This window comes from Peromyscus maniculatus, chromosome 6, assembly GCF_049852395.1.
Source record: "Peromyscus maniculatus bairdii isolate BWxNUB_F1_BW_parent chromosome 6, HU_Pman_BW_mat_3.1, whole genome shotgun sequence".
Lineage (NCBI taxonomy): Eukaryota > Metazoa > Chordata > Mammalia > Rodentia > Cricetidae > Peromyscus > Peromyscus maniculatus.
Window position 1 is genome coordinate 88,387,197 of NC_134857.1, and position 17,948 is coordinate 88,405,144.

Sequence of the window (17,948 nt, forward strand, 5' to 3'; positions counted from 1 at the left end):
ATCTAAGCTTTACCATGTGTCAAAATAGCCCTCCTCTTTAACACTGAAAAGTATTCCTCTGTGTTCCTATACTGCATTTTCTTTTTACATTCATTTGTGAAAAGGTTCATGGGTTGCTTTCATATTTTATTCATCAGAATAATGCTTCTTTGAACATGGACATACAAATACATATTTGAACTGGCCATGGTGGCACATATTTGTAATCCTAAGGACTCAGGAAGCTTTTAGGCAAGAAGATTATAAGTCTTGGCCAATCTAGGCTCCATAAATAATTCTAGGCCAGTTTGAGAGCTAAAGAGAGAAATTTTGTCTAAAAAAGCCAAAATAGTTATATAAATCCACTATATATATGGTACATATATATACTATATATTATATGCAAATATGTAATATATGAACCTTGAATTATTTTGAGTATGTACCTAGAAAAGGAATTGGTTCACCATAAGTAATTCTATCACTTCTTTTATGAGGCACAACCTAATTTCCACAGTGCTGTAGCAGTTTACAACCCAGAGCAAAAAACATCCCAGTTACTCCACACAATCACCACCTGTGGCTTACTGACAGTGACTAATGAGATGTGTGTCAGGCAGATGCTGAATGCCGCTGTGTCCTGCATTTCTCTAGTGATAACTGATTCTTGAACAACTTTTCGTGTGCCTATAGACGCTCGCATATCTTTCCAAGAAAAAGAAAAGTCCATGTAGGTCCTTTGCCCGAGTTGAGTTGTGTGGTGTTCTCTGTGTTGCAGCCACTGTGTGTGGAATGCGTTCAATGAGACTTCTACAGAACAGCATGCAGCGGAGGAGTCAGAAGAGCCCAGGAGGGCTGGAGGGATGGCTCAGTCGGTAAAGTATTTGCACACTGTGCGTGCTCGACCAGCTGAGTCCAGTTCCTGGCACCTGTGTAAAAGCCAGGCTAGGAAGTGTGAGCCTGTCCATTTCAGTGCAGGGAGAGGGAAGCAAGAAGAGTCCTGGGACTTGCTAGCCAGGTGATTCAGCCAAATCAGTGAGCTTCAGGACCAGTATGAGACAAAGTCTGAAAAAAAAGAAGTAAGGTAGAGGATGCTTGAAGAAGACATCTGACATTATCAACCTCTGATTCCCATATGCATACACGCATGCGCACAGGCGTGCGCACACACTTTTAATCCCGTTTAATATTTGTGTCTACCTACTTAACTTTGATCAAATTCCCTTTAACTTCCCTTTTTCCTGTTAGTTCATCTGTGTTTGAGTTAATGGTTTTTGTTTTTTGGTTTGTTTGTGTTTGTTTGTTTTAAATTTTATTGACTCTGGATTTTACATCATGCTTTCCAATCCCACTTATCACCCCATCTCCTGGAATCTGCCCTCTGCCCTTGCAACCTCTCCTCCAAATCAAAAACAAATTTAAAAGAAAATCCAAAAAAAAAAAAAAGAAAAGAAAATCCAAAACCAAACCAAACAAACAAACAAAAACCCCAAAAACAAAACAAAAAAAAAAAAAAGAAGACTCTTATGGAAGCTGCAGTGTGGCCCTCTGAGACACAGTTTACCCTTTAGTCTACTCACGTGAGTCAATGTTTAATAAGGGCTGGCTTAAAGGATTTTGATCTTACCGGATTAATCAATAAATAAAGGAAATAATCTCTTCTCTTATCTCACAAGCTTTTAATTAATCACTTATTTCACAGTGACCTCACATCCTGCCTGTGAGTGCTCATCTCTTAACTGCTGTAGTTGCAACAGCTGGAACTTGGCATAAGGACAGTGCCCTGCAGGGCTGTCCTCCAACCTGTTCCTAGTTACAGGTAGGTCGAAGGAAGTGCTTGACAAAGGCCAGAATCCAGGATCTGGCCCTCATCAAAGGAGGCTTTTAGCATCTAACAATGCCTGGATCCTTCAATGGAGCCTATGATTGACAGGCAAAAACACCCACAACCCCAGTCACAAGCAGTGGGAATATTTATGGGGAGACATCTTGAGAAGAAAGAAGAATGTTCAGAAAACTGAGCATTCAGTTCACGAAAGACTTCTAGGTGAGAACAGATGTTGAGTCTAGAGCCTGCTCACCTCTTCCCACCAGGCAGGCATTGCTTCGAGGCCCGACACACAAGGATACACGGCCAATGGAGGTACTCCATACTGCAGGAAGAACGAGGACCTGTCACAGAAGGAGCACCATCCTCAATCCCAGGGTCAGAATTTTCAGACAACATCAAGAACCGTATTTGATTGGGAGCTCTGATCACAGTCTCATTACCCACCTCTTCCCGTGAACTCTACTGAGTCCACGCGGTCTGTAGAGCCGCGGGCTATAAGACAAGACACAGAGTAGGTGGAGTCCAGACAAGGCTGATCTCAGGCAACATGGAGAGTATGGCGTCAATGAAGCTGCTCAAAGCAAAGCCTGGGACTGTCTGGTTGGAAACTGAAGAAACAAGGACGAGAAGGAAAGAACCAACGAAGTGATGAGCTGAACGCGTACAGCCTTCACTATGACTGGGGATGGAGGGGACGCAGTGACCCTGGTGGAGGAGAAGGAAATGGAATAGGCACAAAGGAAGGGAAGATTGAACCAGAGTAGATAGCAGGAGCCAAGGACGGTTCAAAGTCCAGAGCGCCGGGGGCATGACAGGTCTCCCTACCAGGACCAGCAGTGCGGGGTCCTACTTGTTACCCACGTGGCCAGTTTTAAGTACACAGGCCTGGGGAGGAAGCGGCTGCTCTTCATATAGGCAGAGATCTTCTTCAGGCCCTGTAGCAGGAAGGAGAAAGAGGGCATCAGGTGGGCAAACTCACCCTAGGAACATCCAAGAGACTTTAAAGGCCAGATCTAGAAAATCCACCCAACCACCCTGCAAAACCAGTCCCACCACCACCATTCAGCAGGGATGCTGAGGTGCCCAGAGGTTAAGAAACTTCCTCATTCTCCCATGGCTAAGAGGCTCAGCCCAGCTCTCTGGCTGCCACTCTGCTCTCTGTGCACTTCCCTCCTGCCTCCCATAGAGGGCACTGTCACTCCTGGCTGCCCTATGATGAAAAGAAGCAAAGAGCCAGAAAACCAACAGGGCTGAGAACTTGCCTGGGGCTCAGAAGAGAGCCCAGGTCCCACCCAGTGATTCAGCAAACCCTGAGTGTGAGTGGAGAGGGCCAGGGGGATGCAAAGCAGGGACAGGCCAGCTCCAGCTGTCCCCCTGAAGCTGAGGCCTCTCCACTTGAGCCCTGAGCACTCTGCCTGAGCCCCAAGCAACCTCATCTCTAGCTCTGAGGCAGTGGAGTGTGTCCCAGGACACCTCAGCAAAAGTGCGCAGATCATTTCTAAAGACCAACAGAGAGCCAGGGCCACCCCAACAAGCCACACCCATCTGTGCTCAGAACAAGGGCTTCTGTACCCCACAATCACCCATTCCTCAGCCAGGCCACCTCTTGCACACTCCCAAGGCCACGCTATGTGGACCAGAACCAGAGCTGGTGAGAACTAACTGAAAAACAAGTGCATCCCTGCGTGGAGAGTGGAGGAGAAGGAGAAACGCTGCCAGGCTGAGGTCTGTGGCTGCACTAACGGCTCCAATATGTGGGCGCCATGGGCCCTGACCCCCGACTGTGAGTGGCTGCAGCCTTGCTTGCCTGACCGGGTGTCCTTCCTATTCAGATTCCCTGCCGGTGTCCTTCTCACCTTAGGATCATCGGAGAGCTTACTGGAGGTTCTTTGTTCCTACATCCTGCTTGTGATGTAAACAACTTAGGTGCATCCTGTATTTGGTGTAAACAACTTAGATGCAAGTATGCAGAACTTTGGGTCTAGAATGTAGATCATTGGTAGCGAACTTCTGCCCTCAGGGGATCCTCCATTTGTGTTGTAAGCCTGTATTTAAGGTTTCTTCCCTCTTGCAATAAACGGCATTCGACATCCAATCGTACGAATGACTCGCTGTCTCTTGTCTCTATTTTTTAATCCGCAGCCCTTCGCTCAGACATGGTGAACGGTTAGTGGTAACGCAGGCGCTACTGCTACAGATGGAGGTTCCTACCGAGATCCGAGTAAGAAGGACCAGCTGACGGACACTCTTGGAAGGCCGGCCGGCATTTTACGGTAAGAGTGGATTGAAATGGGTACAGCTAGCTCACAGTCAGTTAATTGGACTGTTGAAGCAGGAAGGTACCAAAGTTAAGAAAGGGCAAGACAGCTAAGATTTTAAATAAAAAGAAGGAAATCTTCCCAAAAGAGAAGAGGGAAGGAAAGGAAATTTCCCGTTAGAAATGGGAGAAAAATTTTAATCAAGAAAAAAGGATTTTCCCGGTAAAAAGGGGAAAAATTTTTGAAACTAGGCCTAAAGATTGGGGCCCTGTAGAGAAAAGATGAAGGAAAGAGAGAAGCCTCTTCCCAGTGGTAATGGAAAATGTAAAGATTTTTTCCAGTTGTAGAGTTTTCAGGATAGCTGAAACTCTGAGCTCTTTCTTCCCGCCAGTGCAGAGCGACAGCATCTGAATTACAAAGAATCGGCAGGTAGGCCTCATTGCTGCTGACTGGAGAGCAAGCAAGCTTAGAGGTTAGAAGTTTTGCTGTCTGTTTGCTTAATTTTGGCTCAGATGTTTTTTATTTTTCCCTCAGAGTGGGAATAATTCAGTATTTAGGATCCCTTTGTGGAAAATGTTTTTCTGTTTTTCCCTTATGGTGGGAATAACTCGTTATTAGGTATTCCCTTCATGGGAGTAGGAAGTTTAAACATGAGTTTATGTGTGCGGGGCGCGCCCAGCGACTGTGGCGGACAAAGGCAAAGGCGTGCACGAGATAGCCCAAAGCAGCGGGCGGACAGATACATGCTGGTGGGAGGCAGAGCCGTGATAGAGTGCGAGTGCGGCCCAGGCAGGCGCTGGCAATGGAGCCTGAGCACTGGACAGAGCCAGTGAGCAGAGGCCTAGAAGGAACTAGCACTAAAAATTTTAAACCAGGCCTAACTTCTGGTGAAAAATGGTTTCGGTCAGGACATTAAATGCTAAGGCAATGCTGTGTGAATAAAGGATGTTCTGTTCTTTTGATTGTCTTGATAAATGTTTGGATAAATGTTTGATCCTCATGGTTGAAAAACTAAAGGAACAAAATTCATAATTTTGAACTATATATTAGGTATGGTCTTGTCTGCTGATCATTACTGAAAATTTGGCTCTACAATTTAAGTTCCTTTTAGAAATTCTTGGTTTAGTTCTATAAAAATATAACACCTGAAATGGTTTGGGTTATTAGCTTATTAAATAATGTTGCTAAGATAAATCCATAAATGATAATCTCTTACTGATAAAGAGGTTACAAAATTATTTTTCCAGTAAATAAAATACATATAAATTGTTTGGTCCACATTGTTAATAATTGGCTATTTGTGCTAATGTGTTACTTGAAATTTATAAGAAAGGATCCTCTTTTAAAGATTTTATAAAAATACTCAAGAGTATTACCTAAAGTTTTACCTTTTCAAATCCTATAGAGATTGTATTTAATGCTTTTATAATTGGCATATGTAAAAAAGGACCATGGAAACAAAAGCTGGTGATAGAATTGCTCAATTATTATTGCTTTCATATTTTAAATTCAAAATGGTGCCGATATATATAACTAGAGGCTTTGAAAGTACAAGAAAAAAGGTGTTTTGACAAACAGTTATCAATGATAAACAGCCTAAATTAAAAACAAAATTATATGGGATTGAGATTGGAAGATTATTGGATTCTGGTACTGGATATATCTGTAATTTCACAAGAATCCTGAGATCCCAATTGGCCCCTTAAAAATTCTACCTCTCACCAAAAGGTATTGGCACAGTTCAGATGCCATTGCAGAGCAGGCTACTTTTAAATTGGAAGGATGAGGAAGGTCATGCAGGAACTTTTCAACCATTTGTGCTACCTGACATTCCAGTGAACTTGTGGGGACGGGATGTGTTAGATGGTATGAGAATGGTGCTTACTACACAGCCTGTACAACAGATGCTAAAGAGTCAGGGCTACTGCCCGGACAAAGGCTTAGGGATAATGTTACAAGGAGACCCGCTCCCTGAGGCAGACAAAAACTGTGTCACTAGGGGTCCTGGGGATACTAGAGAATTAGGGTCTTTTCCATACAGGTCACTGCACAACAGCCTTCGATTATACAACCGATAAAAATCACTTGGAAGAGTGATGACCCTGTATGGGTGGAGCAGTGGCCCCTTGCTAAGGAAAAATTGGAGGCTGCGTATGCATTGGTTAAGGAGCAGTTAGATGCTGGACATATCATTCCTTCCACTTCACCTTGGAACTCACCTATATTTGTTATTAAAAAGAAATCAGGAAAATGGAGGCTATTACAGGATCTTAGAGCTGTAAATAAAACCATGCTTCTCATGGGAGCAACACAGCCTGGCTTGCCTGCCCCTGTGGCAATTCCTAAGCATTGGCATTTAATTGTGGTTGACTTGAGGGATTGTTTCTTCACCATTCCTTTGCATCCCGAGGACAGTCCTCGCTTTGCTTTCAGTGTTCCTTCAGAAAATCTTAAGGAACCTTATCAGAGATATCAGTGGGTGGTATTGCCTCAAGGAATGGCCAATAGCCCTACTATATGTCAAATTTATGTGTCTTTGGCCCTAGCTCCAGTTCGAAAAGCTTTTCCAGGTGTTTATATAATTCACTATATGGATGATATATTAATGGCTGCTAAAGATAAAAAACTTGTTTTTGATGCCTTTTCTTATTTACAAGAGGTTCTTAGCTTGGCTAATTTACAGATAGCCCCAGAAAAGGTACAGGTATCTTTTCCCTATCATTATTTAGGTCATGAATTGTTACGCACGGGCATACGCCCACAAAAGATTACTCTGCGCATGGATCAGCTACGCACACTTAATGATTTCCAAACCTTTCTGGGAGATATTCAATGGCTTCGGCCCACTTTAAAAATTCCAACAGGTCAGCTTCGCCCCTTGTATGATGTCTTAAAGGGCGACCCTGACCCTTCATCTCCCCGTAAATTAACAGCTGAAGGACGTGTAGCCCTACAACGTGTGCAAGAGGCCCTGGAACAGGCTCACGTACAATATATAGATCTTAATTCTCCCTTATTGTATTTGATATTTTGTTTTACTCATTCACCTACTGGAGTGTTTTGGCAAACAGGTCCTATTTTATGGGTACATTCCCCAGCTTCTCCAGCAAAAATCATCACTCCTTATCCACAAGCTGTCGCTCAGATTATATTTAAGGGAATCAAGATCAGTGTTCAAACTTTTGGTAAGGAGCCAGATATTGTGGTGACCCCATACACCCAGTCTCAAGTAGCATGGTTGCAAGCTAATGATAATGATTGGGCCATATTGACATGCTCCATGCAGGGTCAGTTTGATACTCACTACCCCTCCAATGATGTGTGTCAATTTTTTAAATTGCATCCTGTTATATTTCCCAAGATAGTACAAATGACTCCTATTCCTCAGGCCCGTGTGGTATTTACTGATGGCACTTCACGTGGTTTTGCTGTGGTGGTTTCTGGTAACATAGTAAAGAGAATAAAAGTCCAGGGCACTTCTGCCCAGGTGGCAGAGGTACAGGCGCTGTTGCTTGCTTTACAGATGTTTTCTGATGAGAGTGTAAATATTTATACCGATAGTCAATATGTGGCACATGCCATTATGCCTTTGGAAACAACAGCCTACATACCATCCATTTCTTCCATTCATGAATACTTATTGCAAGTACAAGGACTTATATGGTCTCGCTCACATAACCTTTATGTGGGCCACATTAGAGCTCATACTCAATTGCCTGGACCTCTAAGTGAAGGTAATCAGAGGGCTGACGCCATTACTCGTATGGCTGTCACATTAGTCTATTCTGCCTTTGATAAGGCTACTCAGTTGCATCAGCGTTATCATCTTAATGCTGGATCTCTCCGTTATCATACAGGCATAACCCGGGAACAAGCCATCCAGATAGTTAAATCATGCCCTACTTGTGTGGAATTTTTACCTGTTCCTCATTTGGGAGTTAATCCTCGAGGACTTTTACCTAATCATGTGTGGCAGATGGACGTCACACACGTGCCTTCCTTTGGAAAATTACAACATGTCCATGTGTCTATTGATACATATTCTTCTCTAATTTTTGCTTCTGTCCATTCAGGGGAAAAGGTTAAGGATGTAAAGAATCATTGTCTTCATGCTTTTGCTTACATGGGAGTGCCAAAATACATAAAGACTGATAATGGTCCTGCCTACAATAGTACGGGATTTTCAAAATTCTGCCAAGATTTTTCTATTGTTAATAAGACTGGTATTCCTTATAATCCTCAAGGAAAGGCTATAGTAGAACGCTGCCATCGTACCTTAAAAACTTATATTGCTAAAGTAAAAAGGGGGGAGTTAGGGGCTCATCTCTCCTCTCCACATTCTATTCTTTCCCTTGTTTTATATATTTTAAATTTTTTATCGGTGGATTCTGCTGGAGTATCTGCTGCAGATAAGCACTGGAGGGCTCCTGTTGCAAATCATCCTCTGGTGCGATGGAAAGATCTTTCTACTGGCAATTGGAGGGGACCCGATCCGGTGTTGGTGTGGGCCCGGGGATCTGTTTGTGTCTTTCCACAGGACAATGAAATTCCTCTGTGGGTTCCTGAACGCTGTGTACGCTCTGTGGCTGCTGCTGAATCCCAACATGGCAGAGACCTATTGGGCCTTCGTAAAAAACTCTCCCCTTCTGATGCCAATGGGGATTGAGAGCCCAATATGGCCAGCCTTGGCAAACATTATTGTAAGCCTAGGAACTGTAGCCATGTGGTTGGATTCTTCAGAAGGTAATGTATGGTAACTTTTTTCAAAAAACATTGAGAATGTATCACACCTTGGAGATTAAGGATAACTCTGAAGGTCAATGAACTTCATTTGCTAACAGTAGCATGCCAGCTAAGCTTTTCGCATTTTGCAACCCCCCTCAAGCTGGTGTAGTACCTACTTTTCAGGAATGGCTCTGTGCAACATTTATTTGCCTCCTGAAATTCATCTAGCCTTTCTGAAGATACCTCAAAATTTGTGAGCCTGAATGTAGCCATTACTGAGGCCATTAGTTCTGCTCCTTGTTTGCTGTTTTTGTTTTCTGTTTTCTTTATGTTTCTCAGTTGTTCTCTTGCAGACCTGCCAGCCTAAGTAGTGCTGGGATCAAGAAAAATGGGCCTTGGTGGTTCGTGTTCCTGGAGCCATGTCCATGCCAGTGGACCGTGGCAGCTAGACACAGATGATGCTCACACGCTCCAGAAGAGACTCTGACATCGCTGTTGCCACTGCTGCTATTGTTTCTGGGATTGCTATTTCATAATTGGTTACTACAGCTAGCACAATGGAGACCCTGGCAGCAAAAGTAGCTACCACAGTTAGTTAATCTTTCTTCTTATTGGGCATGATAAATTTAATTCCACTTTTATACATTATAATTGGCTTTGTAAGTTATAAATTATTTAAACTCAAGTTCCATTTGCTCGGGATACCACCTTACAGGACTCCTATTTGCGGTAAGGCTCGTTTAAATAGGGAATGGTTCAATTGCCTGTAGCCCTCTGGCTATGGGTGGGTTAGGACTTCTGCTGGTCTTTTCTGTGTCGCACAGATTGCAAGCCCAGTGCCACTTTGAGATCTTTGGCGGCAGTCACTCTACAGCTCACATGGTTGAGTCTGTATGATAATGAGTATTCAGAGACGGGTAATGCTTGGGCCGCTGCCTCCAACCTAAGACAGAGCACTTGTGTGGCCTGGGCAAGTGTCTCTATGACGGGTAAGGTGGTCTGCTGGTCCCACGCAACCTAAGTCAGAAGCTCATTTAATAAAAAGGGGGGACCTGTGGGCGCCATGGGCCCTGACCCCCGACTGTGAGTGGCTGCAGCCTTGCTTGCCTGACCAGGTGTCCTTCCTATTCAGATTCCCTGCCGGTGTCCTTCTCACCTTAGGATCATCGGAGAGCTTACTGGAGGTTCTTTGTTCCTACATCCTGCTTGTGATGTAAACAACTTAGGTGCATCCTGTATTTGGTGTAAACAACTTAGATGCAAGTATGCAGAACTTTGGGTCTAGAATGTAGATCATTGGTAGCGAACTTCTGCCCTCAGGGGATCCTCCATTTGTGTTGTAAGCCTGTATTTAAGGTTTCTTCCCTCTTGCAATAAACGGCATTCGACATCCAATCGTACGAATGACTCGCTGTCTCTTGTCTCTATTTTTTAATCCGCAGCCCTTCGCTCAGACATGGTGAACGGTTAGTGGTAACGCAGGCGCTACTGCTACACCAATACACAAATCTGAAAAAAAATAGGTCTCGTTCGTGTCCAACCAGAGAGTTCAGCATGGCTGTGAGTAACTGTGAGATGAGGGCCTCCACTAATACCACGTGCATCTCTGCCCTGCCTACGGCTTCCAGCTGCACTCAGCCCCAGGATGGAGGGACATTATCGCATGTCCTGCTGGGCCTGACCCTGTGCCACACACACAGGGGAAAATTCCAAAGAATCTGAATAAAAATAAAAGGATGACTTCATCTCCTAGAGGAACGTGAGATATGAAAGAGGAAAGGAGGCAAGAGCAACCCACCAACAGACCTCCAGATAAAATCTTCCATGGGAACAGCCAGGGTCACAATGCTTCCCCGGTCAGGAACATGAACTGACTACATCATTCTACAGATCAGATCAGATATGTCCATTGAGGATGTCTTAGTCCTGCACACCAGTCTGCCTTGGTCTCAGCCTAATGGCTGCAGGAACAAACACATTCTTCACATGTTCTGCATACCACAGGTCCTGGGCAGGAAACCCAGGATGTACAAAGGCCTGACTTTCCATTTTGCACAAATCAGAGACAGACACTGAAAGCTGCCTTTAGAAGCCAAAGGCAGTCAGGAGCCCAGAACAGCCTCTGCTGGCACCAGGACCTTGAGCAAGCAGCTTGCCCTCCAGATTCCTTATCAGTCCAGTGGGACATCTAATTCTATCCAGGTGGCCAGCTGTTGCAATGATAAATGGACTCCACAGATCTAAGCGGCTGATCACAGATCCTGGCAGAAAGCCAGTGCTCAATAGATCCTTGTTAGTCTTCTTTTAACCCTCAGAATAGGGAAGCATCCTGGAAAGGGACCAGGGAAGGACAGCCAAGAGCAAGGAGGACCAGGGCATCACCTCAAAGCGGGCCAAGAAGTCCTTCAGGTTTGGGAAGGCATCCAGGCACTTGGGCTCAAATATACGGTGCTGGTCAAGGACATCATAGACAAGGAAATCCACATAGGTGATCTGCAGGAAGCAGGGTCAGTGAGATGGGATCTGGTCATCTGGGAAGAAAGGCAACTCCCCCTCCTCACCAGTTACCCTCTTGACCTTGTCCCCTGCGAACCATGGCTGCTTCCCCAGGAACTCAGAGTAGAGCTTCAGGTGATCTGGGAGGCCCTTCAGGAACTCTGGCTTCCGTTTCTCCTGAGGTAGACAACAGCTGTCATAACCCTTAGACCAGTGCTCCGGAGAAAGGCTGACCTCACAGGGCTGTGCAGAAGAGCATCCTCTTTCTAACCCTGGGCCTGTGCTGGTGGGCAGGCTTCTCTGCAAGGCACCACAGTCTTGGAAATCAGACTCCTACTTGGTAGCAGAGTTCACTCGGAGCTTAAAATGGAAATGCCACACTAATGCCTAAGCTAGATGGGAATGCCACACTGTCTCTGAATCTGTCACCACTGGCATCCAAACCAGGCATGGTGTATTACACCCAGGACTTTAGGGTAACTGACAGGTCCTGCACCTGGAAGTCCAGTATAACCAGAGAAGCACAGTAGTTAACAGTCTCCAGAGAAGAGACCAAATTATCTCCAAGGGATGACACAAGACCAGAGTCAATATTTGAGCAACGTGAGCAAAGCTGAGCCCTGTTTGATGATGAAACGGACAAAGGTCCTCAGGCTGACCATGGGCTGCCTATTAGGGAGAGAAGCCCTGAGTATTGCTTCTACGGGCAACTCAGCTCTGGGAAAACTGTTGGGTGGATTTCTGAACATATTAGACATTTTCTTCTGGTTTGAATCTGTTCACTCAAGGAGCAGGCAGATGATGTGTGACCAGCTAGGCAAGATGAACAGTGGTCAAGTTCAAAGTTGGAGAGAATTCTGAATACAAAAATATATAGTAACTAAAAAACCAACCATGGCTGTCACAGTAATATTAAACACTTCTAGGCATTGATACACAGTGTTTATTAATAAGATTTGGGGGTTAAGGAGGTGAGTGTGTTGGCTGAAGAGGAAACCTTGGAGAACCATAATGGGTGGGTTCAAACACCAAATAGAACAAGTATAGATAGGAACGCAAGCCTTTAACTCCTCCTTCAAACCCCTGTCTGCCCCGGTAAGGACTCACAAAGTCAAGGCTATGGCATACCACACTCATCTGCATTCAGGTGTCCATAACCTGGTTCTCCAAAATGTCCACACAAACCCTCTCCTTCTGTCTCCCAACCTGAGGTACACACAGCACAGACTCCCTCTCAGCATCCTACCCAAGAGCATGGCTTCTGTCCCCCACCTTCAGCCAGCCTCACACAGGTTGTGCGTGTGGCCAAGGTAGAGCCAGATGGCGTTGCTCTGGGTGATCTTGTGTGATCCACCAATTAAGTAGGGCAAGTGGATGGACAAGCAGGGGCAGTTCAATAGGATATGAGGTCCCAACGTTCTTCCCTGGGTAAAGACAGATACAGGGCCTGGCACTCAGTGTGCCTACCATTAGAAGCCCTCCATGAACACACTGCCCACTGAATGGAAGAGCTGGGACCCAGTCCATCACAGAAATGCTGTGCAGCCACCAGGAGTGGGAGCAGGAGAGCAGAAGCTCTGATCCCAACCCTCTCAGCCAGGCAAGGAGATGAGGTGAGGACACCATGCCTTCCCCAAACCTCCCCTTCCCTGCACCTACATTGGGAAAGTCCAGGCCCAGCTTGAATTTCTCACTCAGCCATTGTCTTCAGCCATTAGGACAAAATAATGTGAAAGTATCTCTCCCTGTACATTCTTCCCTTCCTCTGAGATCCTCCCAAAATGTCAGGGGGAGCCCCCCTTGTTAGAATTCTGCCCTCACTCCAGCTGCACGACGGCACATATGCAGTACAGGAGTTAAGCAAAGGGTCTTATGTCATCAATGTGCGCTGGTGACTACATGTGTGCAGCGTGGTCACACAGTCAGCACATGTGTGATGGAGCTCCATAAGAAGCCCACCTGGGCACGTTCACCAGGAACCCTTAAAAAGCCAGAGGCAGGCACCACCTCTCTCTGTTCTGCTCGGTCTCCCCCAGGCCTGGTTCTTCTCCTCCCATCCCTTTCCCTCCTAATAAAGCTCTCTGCTACTAGGCAGTCGTGGCTGTGCCTCGTGACCTTTGCGTACAGTAACCAGAGCCGTTTATCATTTATTTCACCCTGAGGTGGGGAATCTGTAAACTGACCCATTCATTCTCATATTCCAAGGTTGCACAAGTGAATATTCCTTCAAAGCCTGTAGGTCCCATGTGACTAAGCTTTACAAAAGGTATGGGCAAGCACTAGGCGACCCCTACACAATTACAGGTTGAGAGGGAGGGAGCCCGCGCTCCACTCCCAGGGTTATGTACTGAAAAACGAAGCTGCACCCACAAGGAGTTTCTGGAAGGGATAAGTGTGGTGGTATTGTGTTCCCCAAAATATTGTGTAGCTTAATAAATTTATCTGGGGTCAGAGAACAGACAGCCACTAGATGCAAAGGCTAGAAAATGGTGGCACTCACACCTTTAATCCTAGCATTCCAGAGATAGAAATCCCTCTGGATCTCTGTGAGTTCAAGGCCACATTGGAAATAGCCAAGCATGGTGACACATGCCTTTAATCCCAGAAAGCCAGCCTTTAATCCCAGGGAGTGGTGGTGGTAGAAAGCAGAAAGGTATATAAGGCGTGAGAACCAGAAACAAGACGATTTTGGCTGGTTAAGCATTCAGGCTATTGAGCAGTAATTCAGCTGAGACCCATTCCGGATGAGGACTCAGAGGCCTCCAGTCTGAGGAGACAAGACCAGCTGAGGATCCGGTGAGGTGAGATAGCTGTGGCTTGTTCTGTCTCTCTGATCTACCAGCATGGACCCCAATAACTGGCCTCGGGTTTGATTTTATTAATAAGAACTTTTAAGATTCCTGCTACAGATAAGCTCTGGGTTCATCTGGAGGAGAGCCACGGAGCTGAGAAACAGGGAGCCAGGCAGAAGCCCCTGGGCATCGATGGAGAAGAGTCTGACCAGAAGAATGTCATTACCATCCCCCATGGAATATCTCTTCTCTTGGTAGTCTGTCTCTGTGTTCCAGGAGCAGGCGGATGGCGTGACCCAGCTGTGAGAGATGGCCGGTAACGAGGCACGGTTAGCGAGATCCTAAATGTGAGACTTCACCTCCTCTAGGAAAGCCTCCATCTCTATTCCTAACAATAGAACAGGGGCAAGTATAGGACTCCTGACAGGAAACAGGAAGGAGGCTCTAGAAAGCGCTGAAGAGTTTCTTCCTCCTGGAACCAGGCCAAACACTTCACTGGGCCCCAATGCAGGGTCCTTCCCACTTAGCAGCCTAACCTTTTAGCTCACTCCATGGACATTCCAGTACCCCAGAGTCACGGGTGTGTTTTCTGTTCTAGCCTTGGAGACTGAGCAGGCAGGCTTCAGTCAGGATGGACTTCACTTTCAGATACCAGTACCCAGGGGGCAGTGTCTGCTTGCATGAGGTTCCTAAGTCCTCCCTCCCCACCCCCAGGCGGCCCAAACTCAAGGCCTGAAGCCCAACTCAGCAGGACTGTAATGTTTGAACTTTGGTCCAAACTCTACAGTCTCCAGGGCCAGGTCTGAGCACTCAGATACCATAGGCAGTGACTGGCAGCCTGCTGTGGTGGCTCCCTGCCCACAGCCCCTCCCCCTGCCGGGTCCTCAGGAGGTTGGCAATGCCCTGGAGACTGGCCAGATAGGCAGAGAACAAGGCGGCTCACCCTCCTTTCACTGAAGGGCTCAATTTTCACACCTAGACTGTGGGAATCTGTCATCCCAGGAGGCTTACCCCTCAATGTAAGGACCAAAAAGTCATGCCCCCAACCTGAGAGTTTAATCCAGCACGTATCACTGTTTCCAAGACTCCTCTAGTCTGAAACTATCAAAACTTCATTGTCCCACAGCCTAGAGTTACAGGAACAAGAAGTGACATGGGAACAACCCCAGGACCGTGACAAACAGCACACACAGCTAGAGTCTCTGTGTGTCCTTTAGGGGATTTAGTTGGAGACGGAGGCCTTTGATCATCAAGCTAATGAGCATATAAATGGATCAGTACATTGGCCATAATTGTGATTTCAGTCCAAGAACCAGACACAGAGGGCATGGGGACTCGGGGTTTCCCACCACCACTGACAGCAGTCTGCTGGCAGAGTCTCACACTCACCAACACGGTGGGAGGGAACACAGAGCTCACAGCTGGAGTTTGCTGGGTGGTTGAACATGTGCTCAACCCAGACCCCTCTCCTGCTTCCAGGGTTACAGATTCCTGATCGGAGGAGAGTCTGCAGTATCCGCAGAGGATCTAGAGAGCTCGAGGCCAGACTCTCAGCCGTCCAGCTCCCCGACATCAGCTCAGGCTTCTCATTCATGTGTGTTTGGGCATGAGAGGGTGGTTCGAATGCCCTTCGAGTCATTGTGGGACCTGAGACTTGAGGTTAAAACTCAAATACAATAGCCTACCAATGTTACTTGAGAGCCAACGTTCCCTTGTTCAGGTTTTTAGTGTTTGTCTTAGTGATTGTTCTATTGCTGTGCAGAGACACTGTGACCGTGGTCACGCTTATAAAAGAAATTTATAATTTAATCTGGGCTTGCTTACAGTCTCAGAGGTTTAGTCTATTGTCCTCGTAGGAGAGAGCATGGTGGCGTGCAGGCAGACATGGTAGCGGAGAGTTCTACATCTGGATCCAGAGGCAGCGAGAAGAGAGAGCCACTGGGCCTGGCTTGGAACCTTGAAACCCCAAAGCTCACACCCAGTGAGACACACACTTCCTCCAACAAAGTCTCACCTAACCTGACAAGGCCACACCTCCAAATCCTTTCAAACAGTGCCACTTCCTGGTGACCAACCATTCAAATCTATGTGCCTATGGGGGCCATTTTTATTCAGACTGCCACAGCATCACTGAGGAATGAGTTTAAAAACAAACTCGGGAGAATGGAGAAATGGCTCTGTTGGTAAAGACTTGCCAGGTGTTTTAGTTAGGGCTCCTGTTGCTGTGATTAAACACAGCGACCAAAAGCAACTTGAGGAAGAGGGGCTTACTTCAGTTCTCAGGTCACAGTCCATCACTGAGGGAAGTCAGGTCAGGAACTGCAAGCAGGAACCGGATGCAGGAACTAGAGCAGAGGCCATACACGCGTAGAAAGAAAGTACTTATTGGCCTGCTTGTTATGGCTTTTTCAGTCTACTTCCTTACATCACTCAGGACCATCTGCTCAAGGTAGGTGGCATCTCCCACTGCCTACACCCCAAACCTCACACTCCCACACCCCCCTCATCTTCCACACCCCTGTCCTGTGAGCTGAGTGCTCCCACATCAACCATGAAATACCCTACAGACTTGTCTACAGGCAATCTGATATAGGTATTTTCTCAATTGAGGTTCCTTTTTCCAAATAACTCTAGCTTGTGTCAAGTTGATGAAAAACCAGCCAGTATGTAAATCAATATGGTGGCCCTTCAGAAAATTGGGAATCTATCTACCTCAAGATCCAGCTATACCACTCTTGGGCATATACTTTAAGGATGCTCCATCCTACCACAAGGACACTTGCTCAACTATGTTCATAGTGGTTTTATTCATAATAGCCAGAACCTGGAAACAACCTAGATGCCCCTCAACTAAAGAAAAATGGATTAATAAGATGTGGTACACTTACACAATGGAGTACTACTCAGCTGTTGAAAAATGACATCATGAAATTTGCAGGCAAATGGATGGAACTAGAAAAAAACCATCCTGAGTGAGGTAACCCAGACCCAGAAAGACAAACATGATCAATGCCTAGCCCAATCATGATCAAAGAAGCTTCCACCAGCAGCTATTGGGCACAGATTTAGAGAACCACAGTCAAACATTAGGTGGAGAGAGAGCCCAAATTGGAAAACTCCATTCTTTCCCTCCCCTTGGAGCTCAGGGAAGCCCCGGAAGAGGGGAAAGCAGAAACACAGGAGCCAGAGGGTCAAGGACACCAGGAGGACATGGCCCACAGACTTCACCTAAGCAGGGCTCAGAAGGACTCTCAGAGACTGAAGTGGCAATCATTACCTTCATGGATCTGAGCTGGGTCCCCTGCATATACGCTATGATTGTTAGCTTGGCGTTTCTGTGGGACTGTTAACAGTGGGGGTGGGGGTGTCTCTGACTCTCTCGTCTGCTCCTGGGACCCTTTTCCTCTTGCCAGGTTGCCTTGTCCAGCCTTGATATGAGGGTTTGTGCCTGGTCTAATTGTATCTTGCTATGCTACATTCAGTGGATATTCCTGGGAGGCCTGCTCTTTTCTGAAGGAAAACAGAGGAAGAGCGGATCTGGGGAAGATGGAAAGGAAGGGGGGACTCAATTTTCTTAAATGGGATGGCTGCTAGGAGTTTGACTGTGCTCCAGGGAGTAAATGGGCAACACAAACTGCACTTGGTGGAGGTTTGGGGTTGTTGTTGTTATTGCTGTTTGGGTTTTTGGGGGGCTTGGGGTGCAAGGGAAGATGGACCTAGAAGGAATGAGAAGAGAGCATGAACAGGGTGCACTGTACGAAATTCCAGAATAATTAATAAAAATATTATGTTTATGGGGGAACTAGCCAGAATATCAAACATGAGTTCTATTCCCTAGACCCCACATTAAAAAAAAAAAAAATGAGG

General features: G+C 46.2%; 1 protein-coding gene across 1 annotated transcript; it reads right to left on the bottom strand.

Annotated features, from left to right (window-relative positions):
• Positions 1-113: 113 nt before the first annotated feature.
• LOC102914538 (uncharacterized) lies at positions 114-15,720 on the bottom strand. Its single transcript, XM_076575330.1, has 7 exons — positions 15,471-15,720; positions 11,371-11,606; positions 11,176-11,286; positions 2,636-2,745; positions 2,255-2,302; positions 2,061-2,151; positions 114-1,044 (listed from the first exon to the last, which is right to left on the bottom strand). Exons 1-7 carry the CDS (start codon positions 15,718-15,720, stop codon positions 1,012-1,014), a joined length of 879 nt encoding a protein of 292 aa, XP_076431445.1. The 3' UTR covers positions 114-1,011.
• Positions 15,721-17,948: the final 2,228 nt, after the last annotated feature.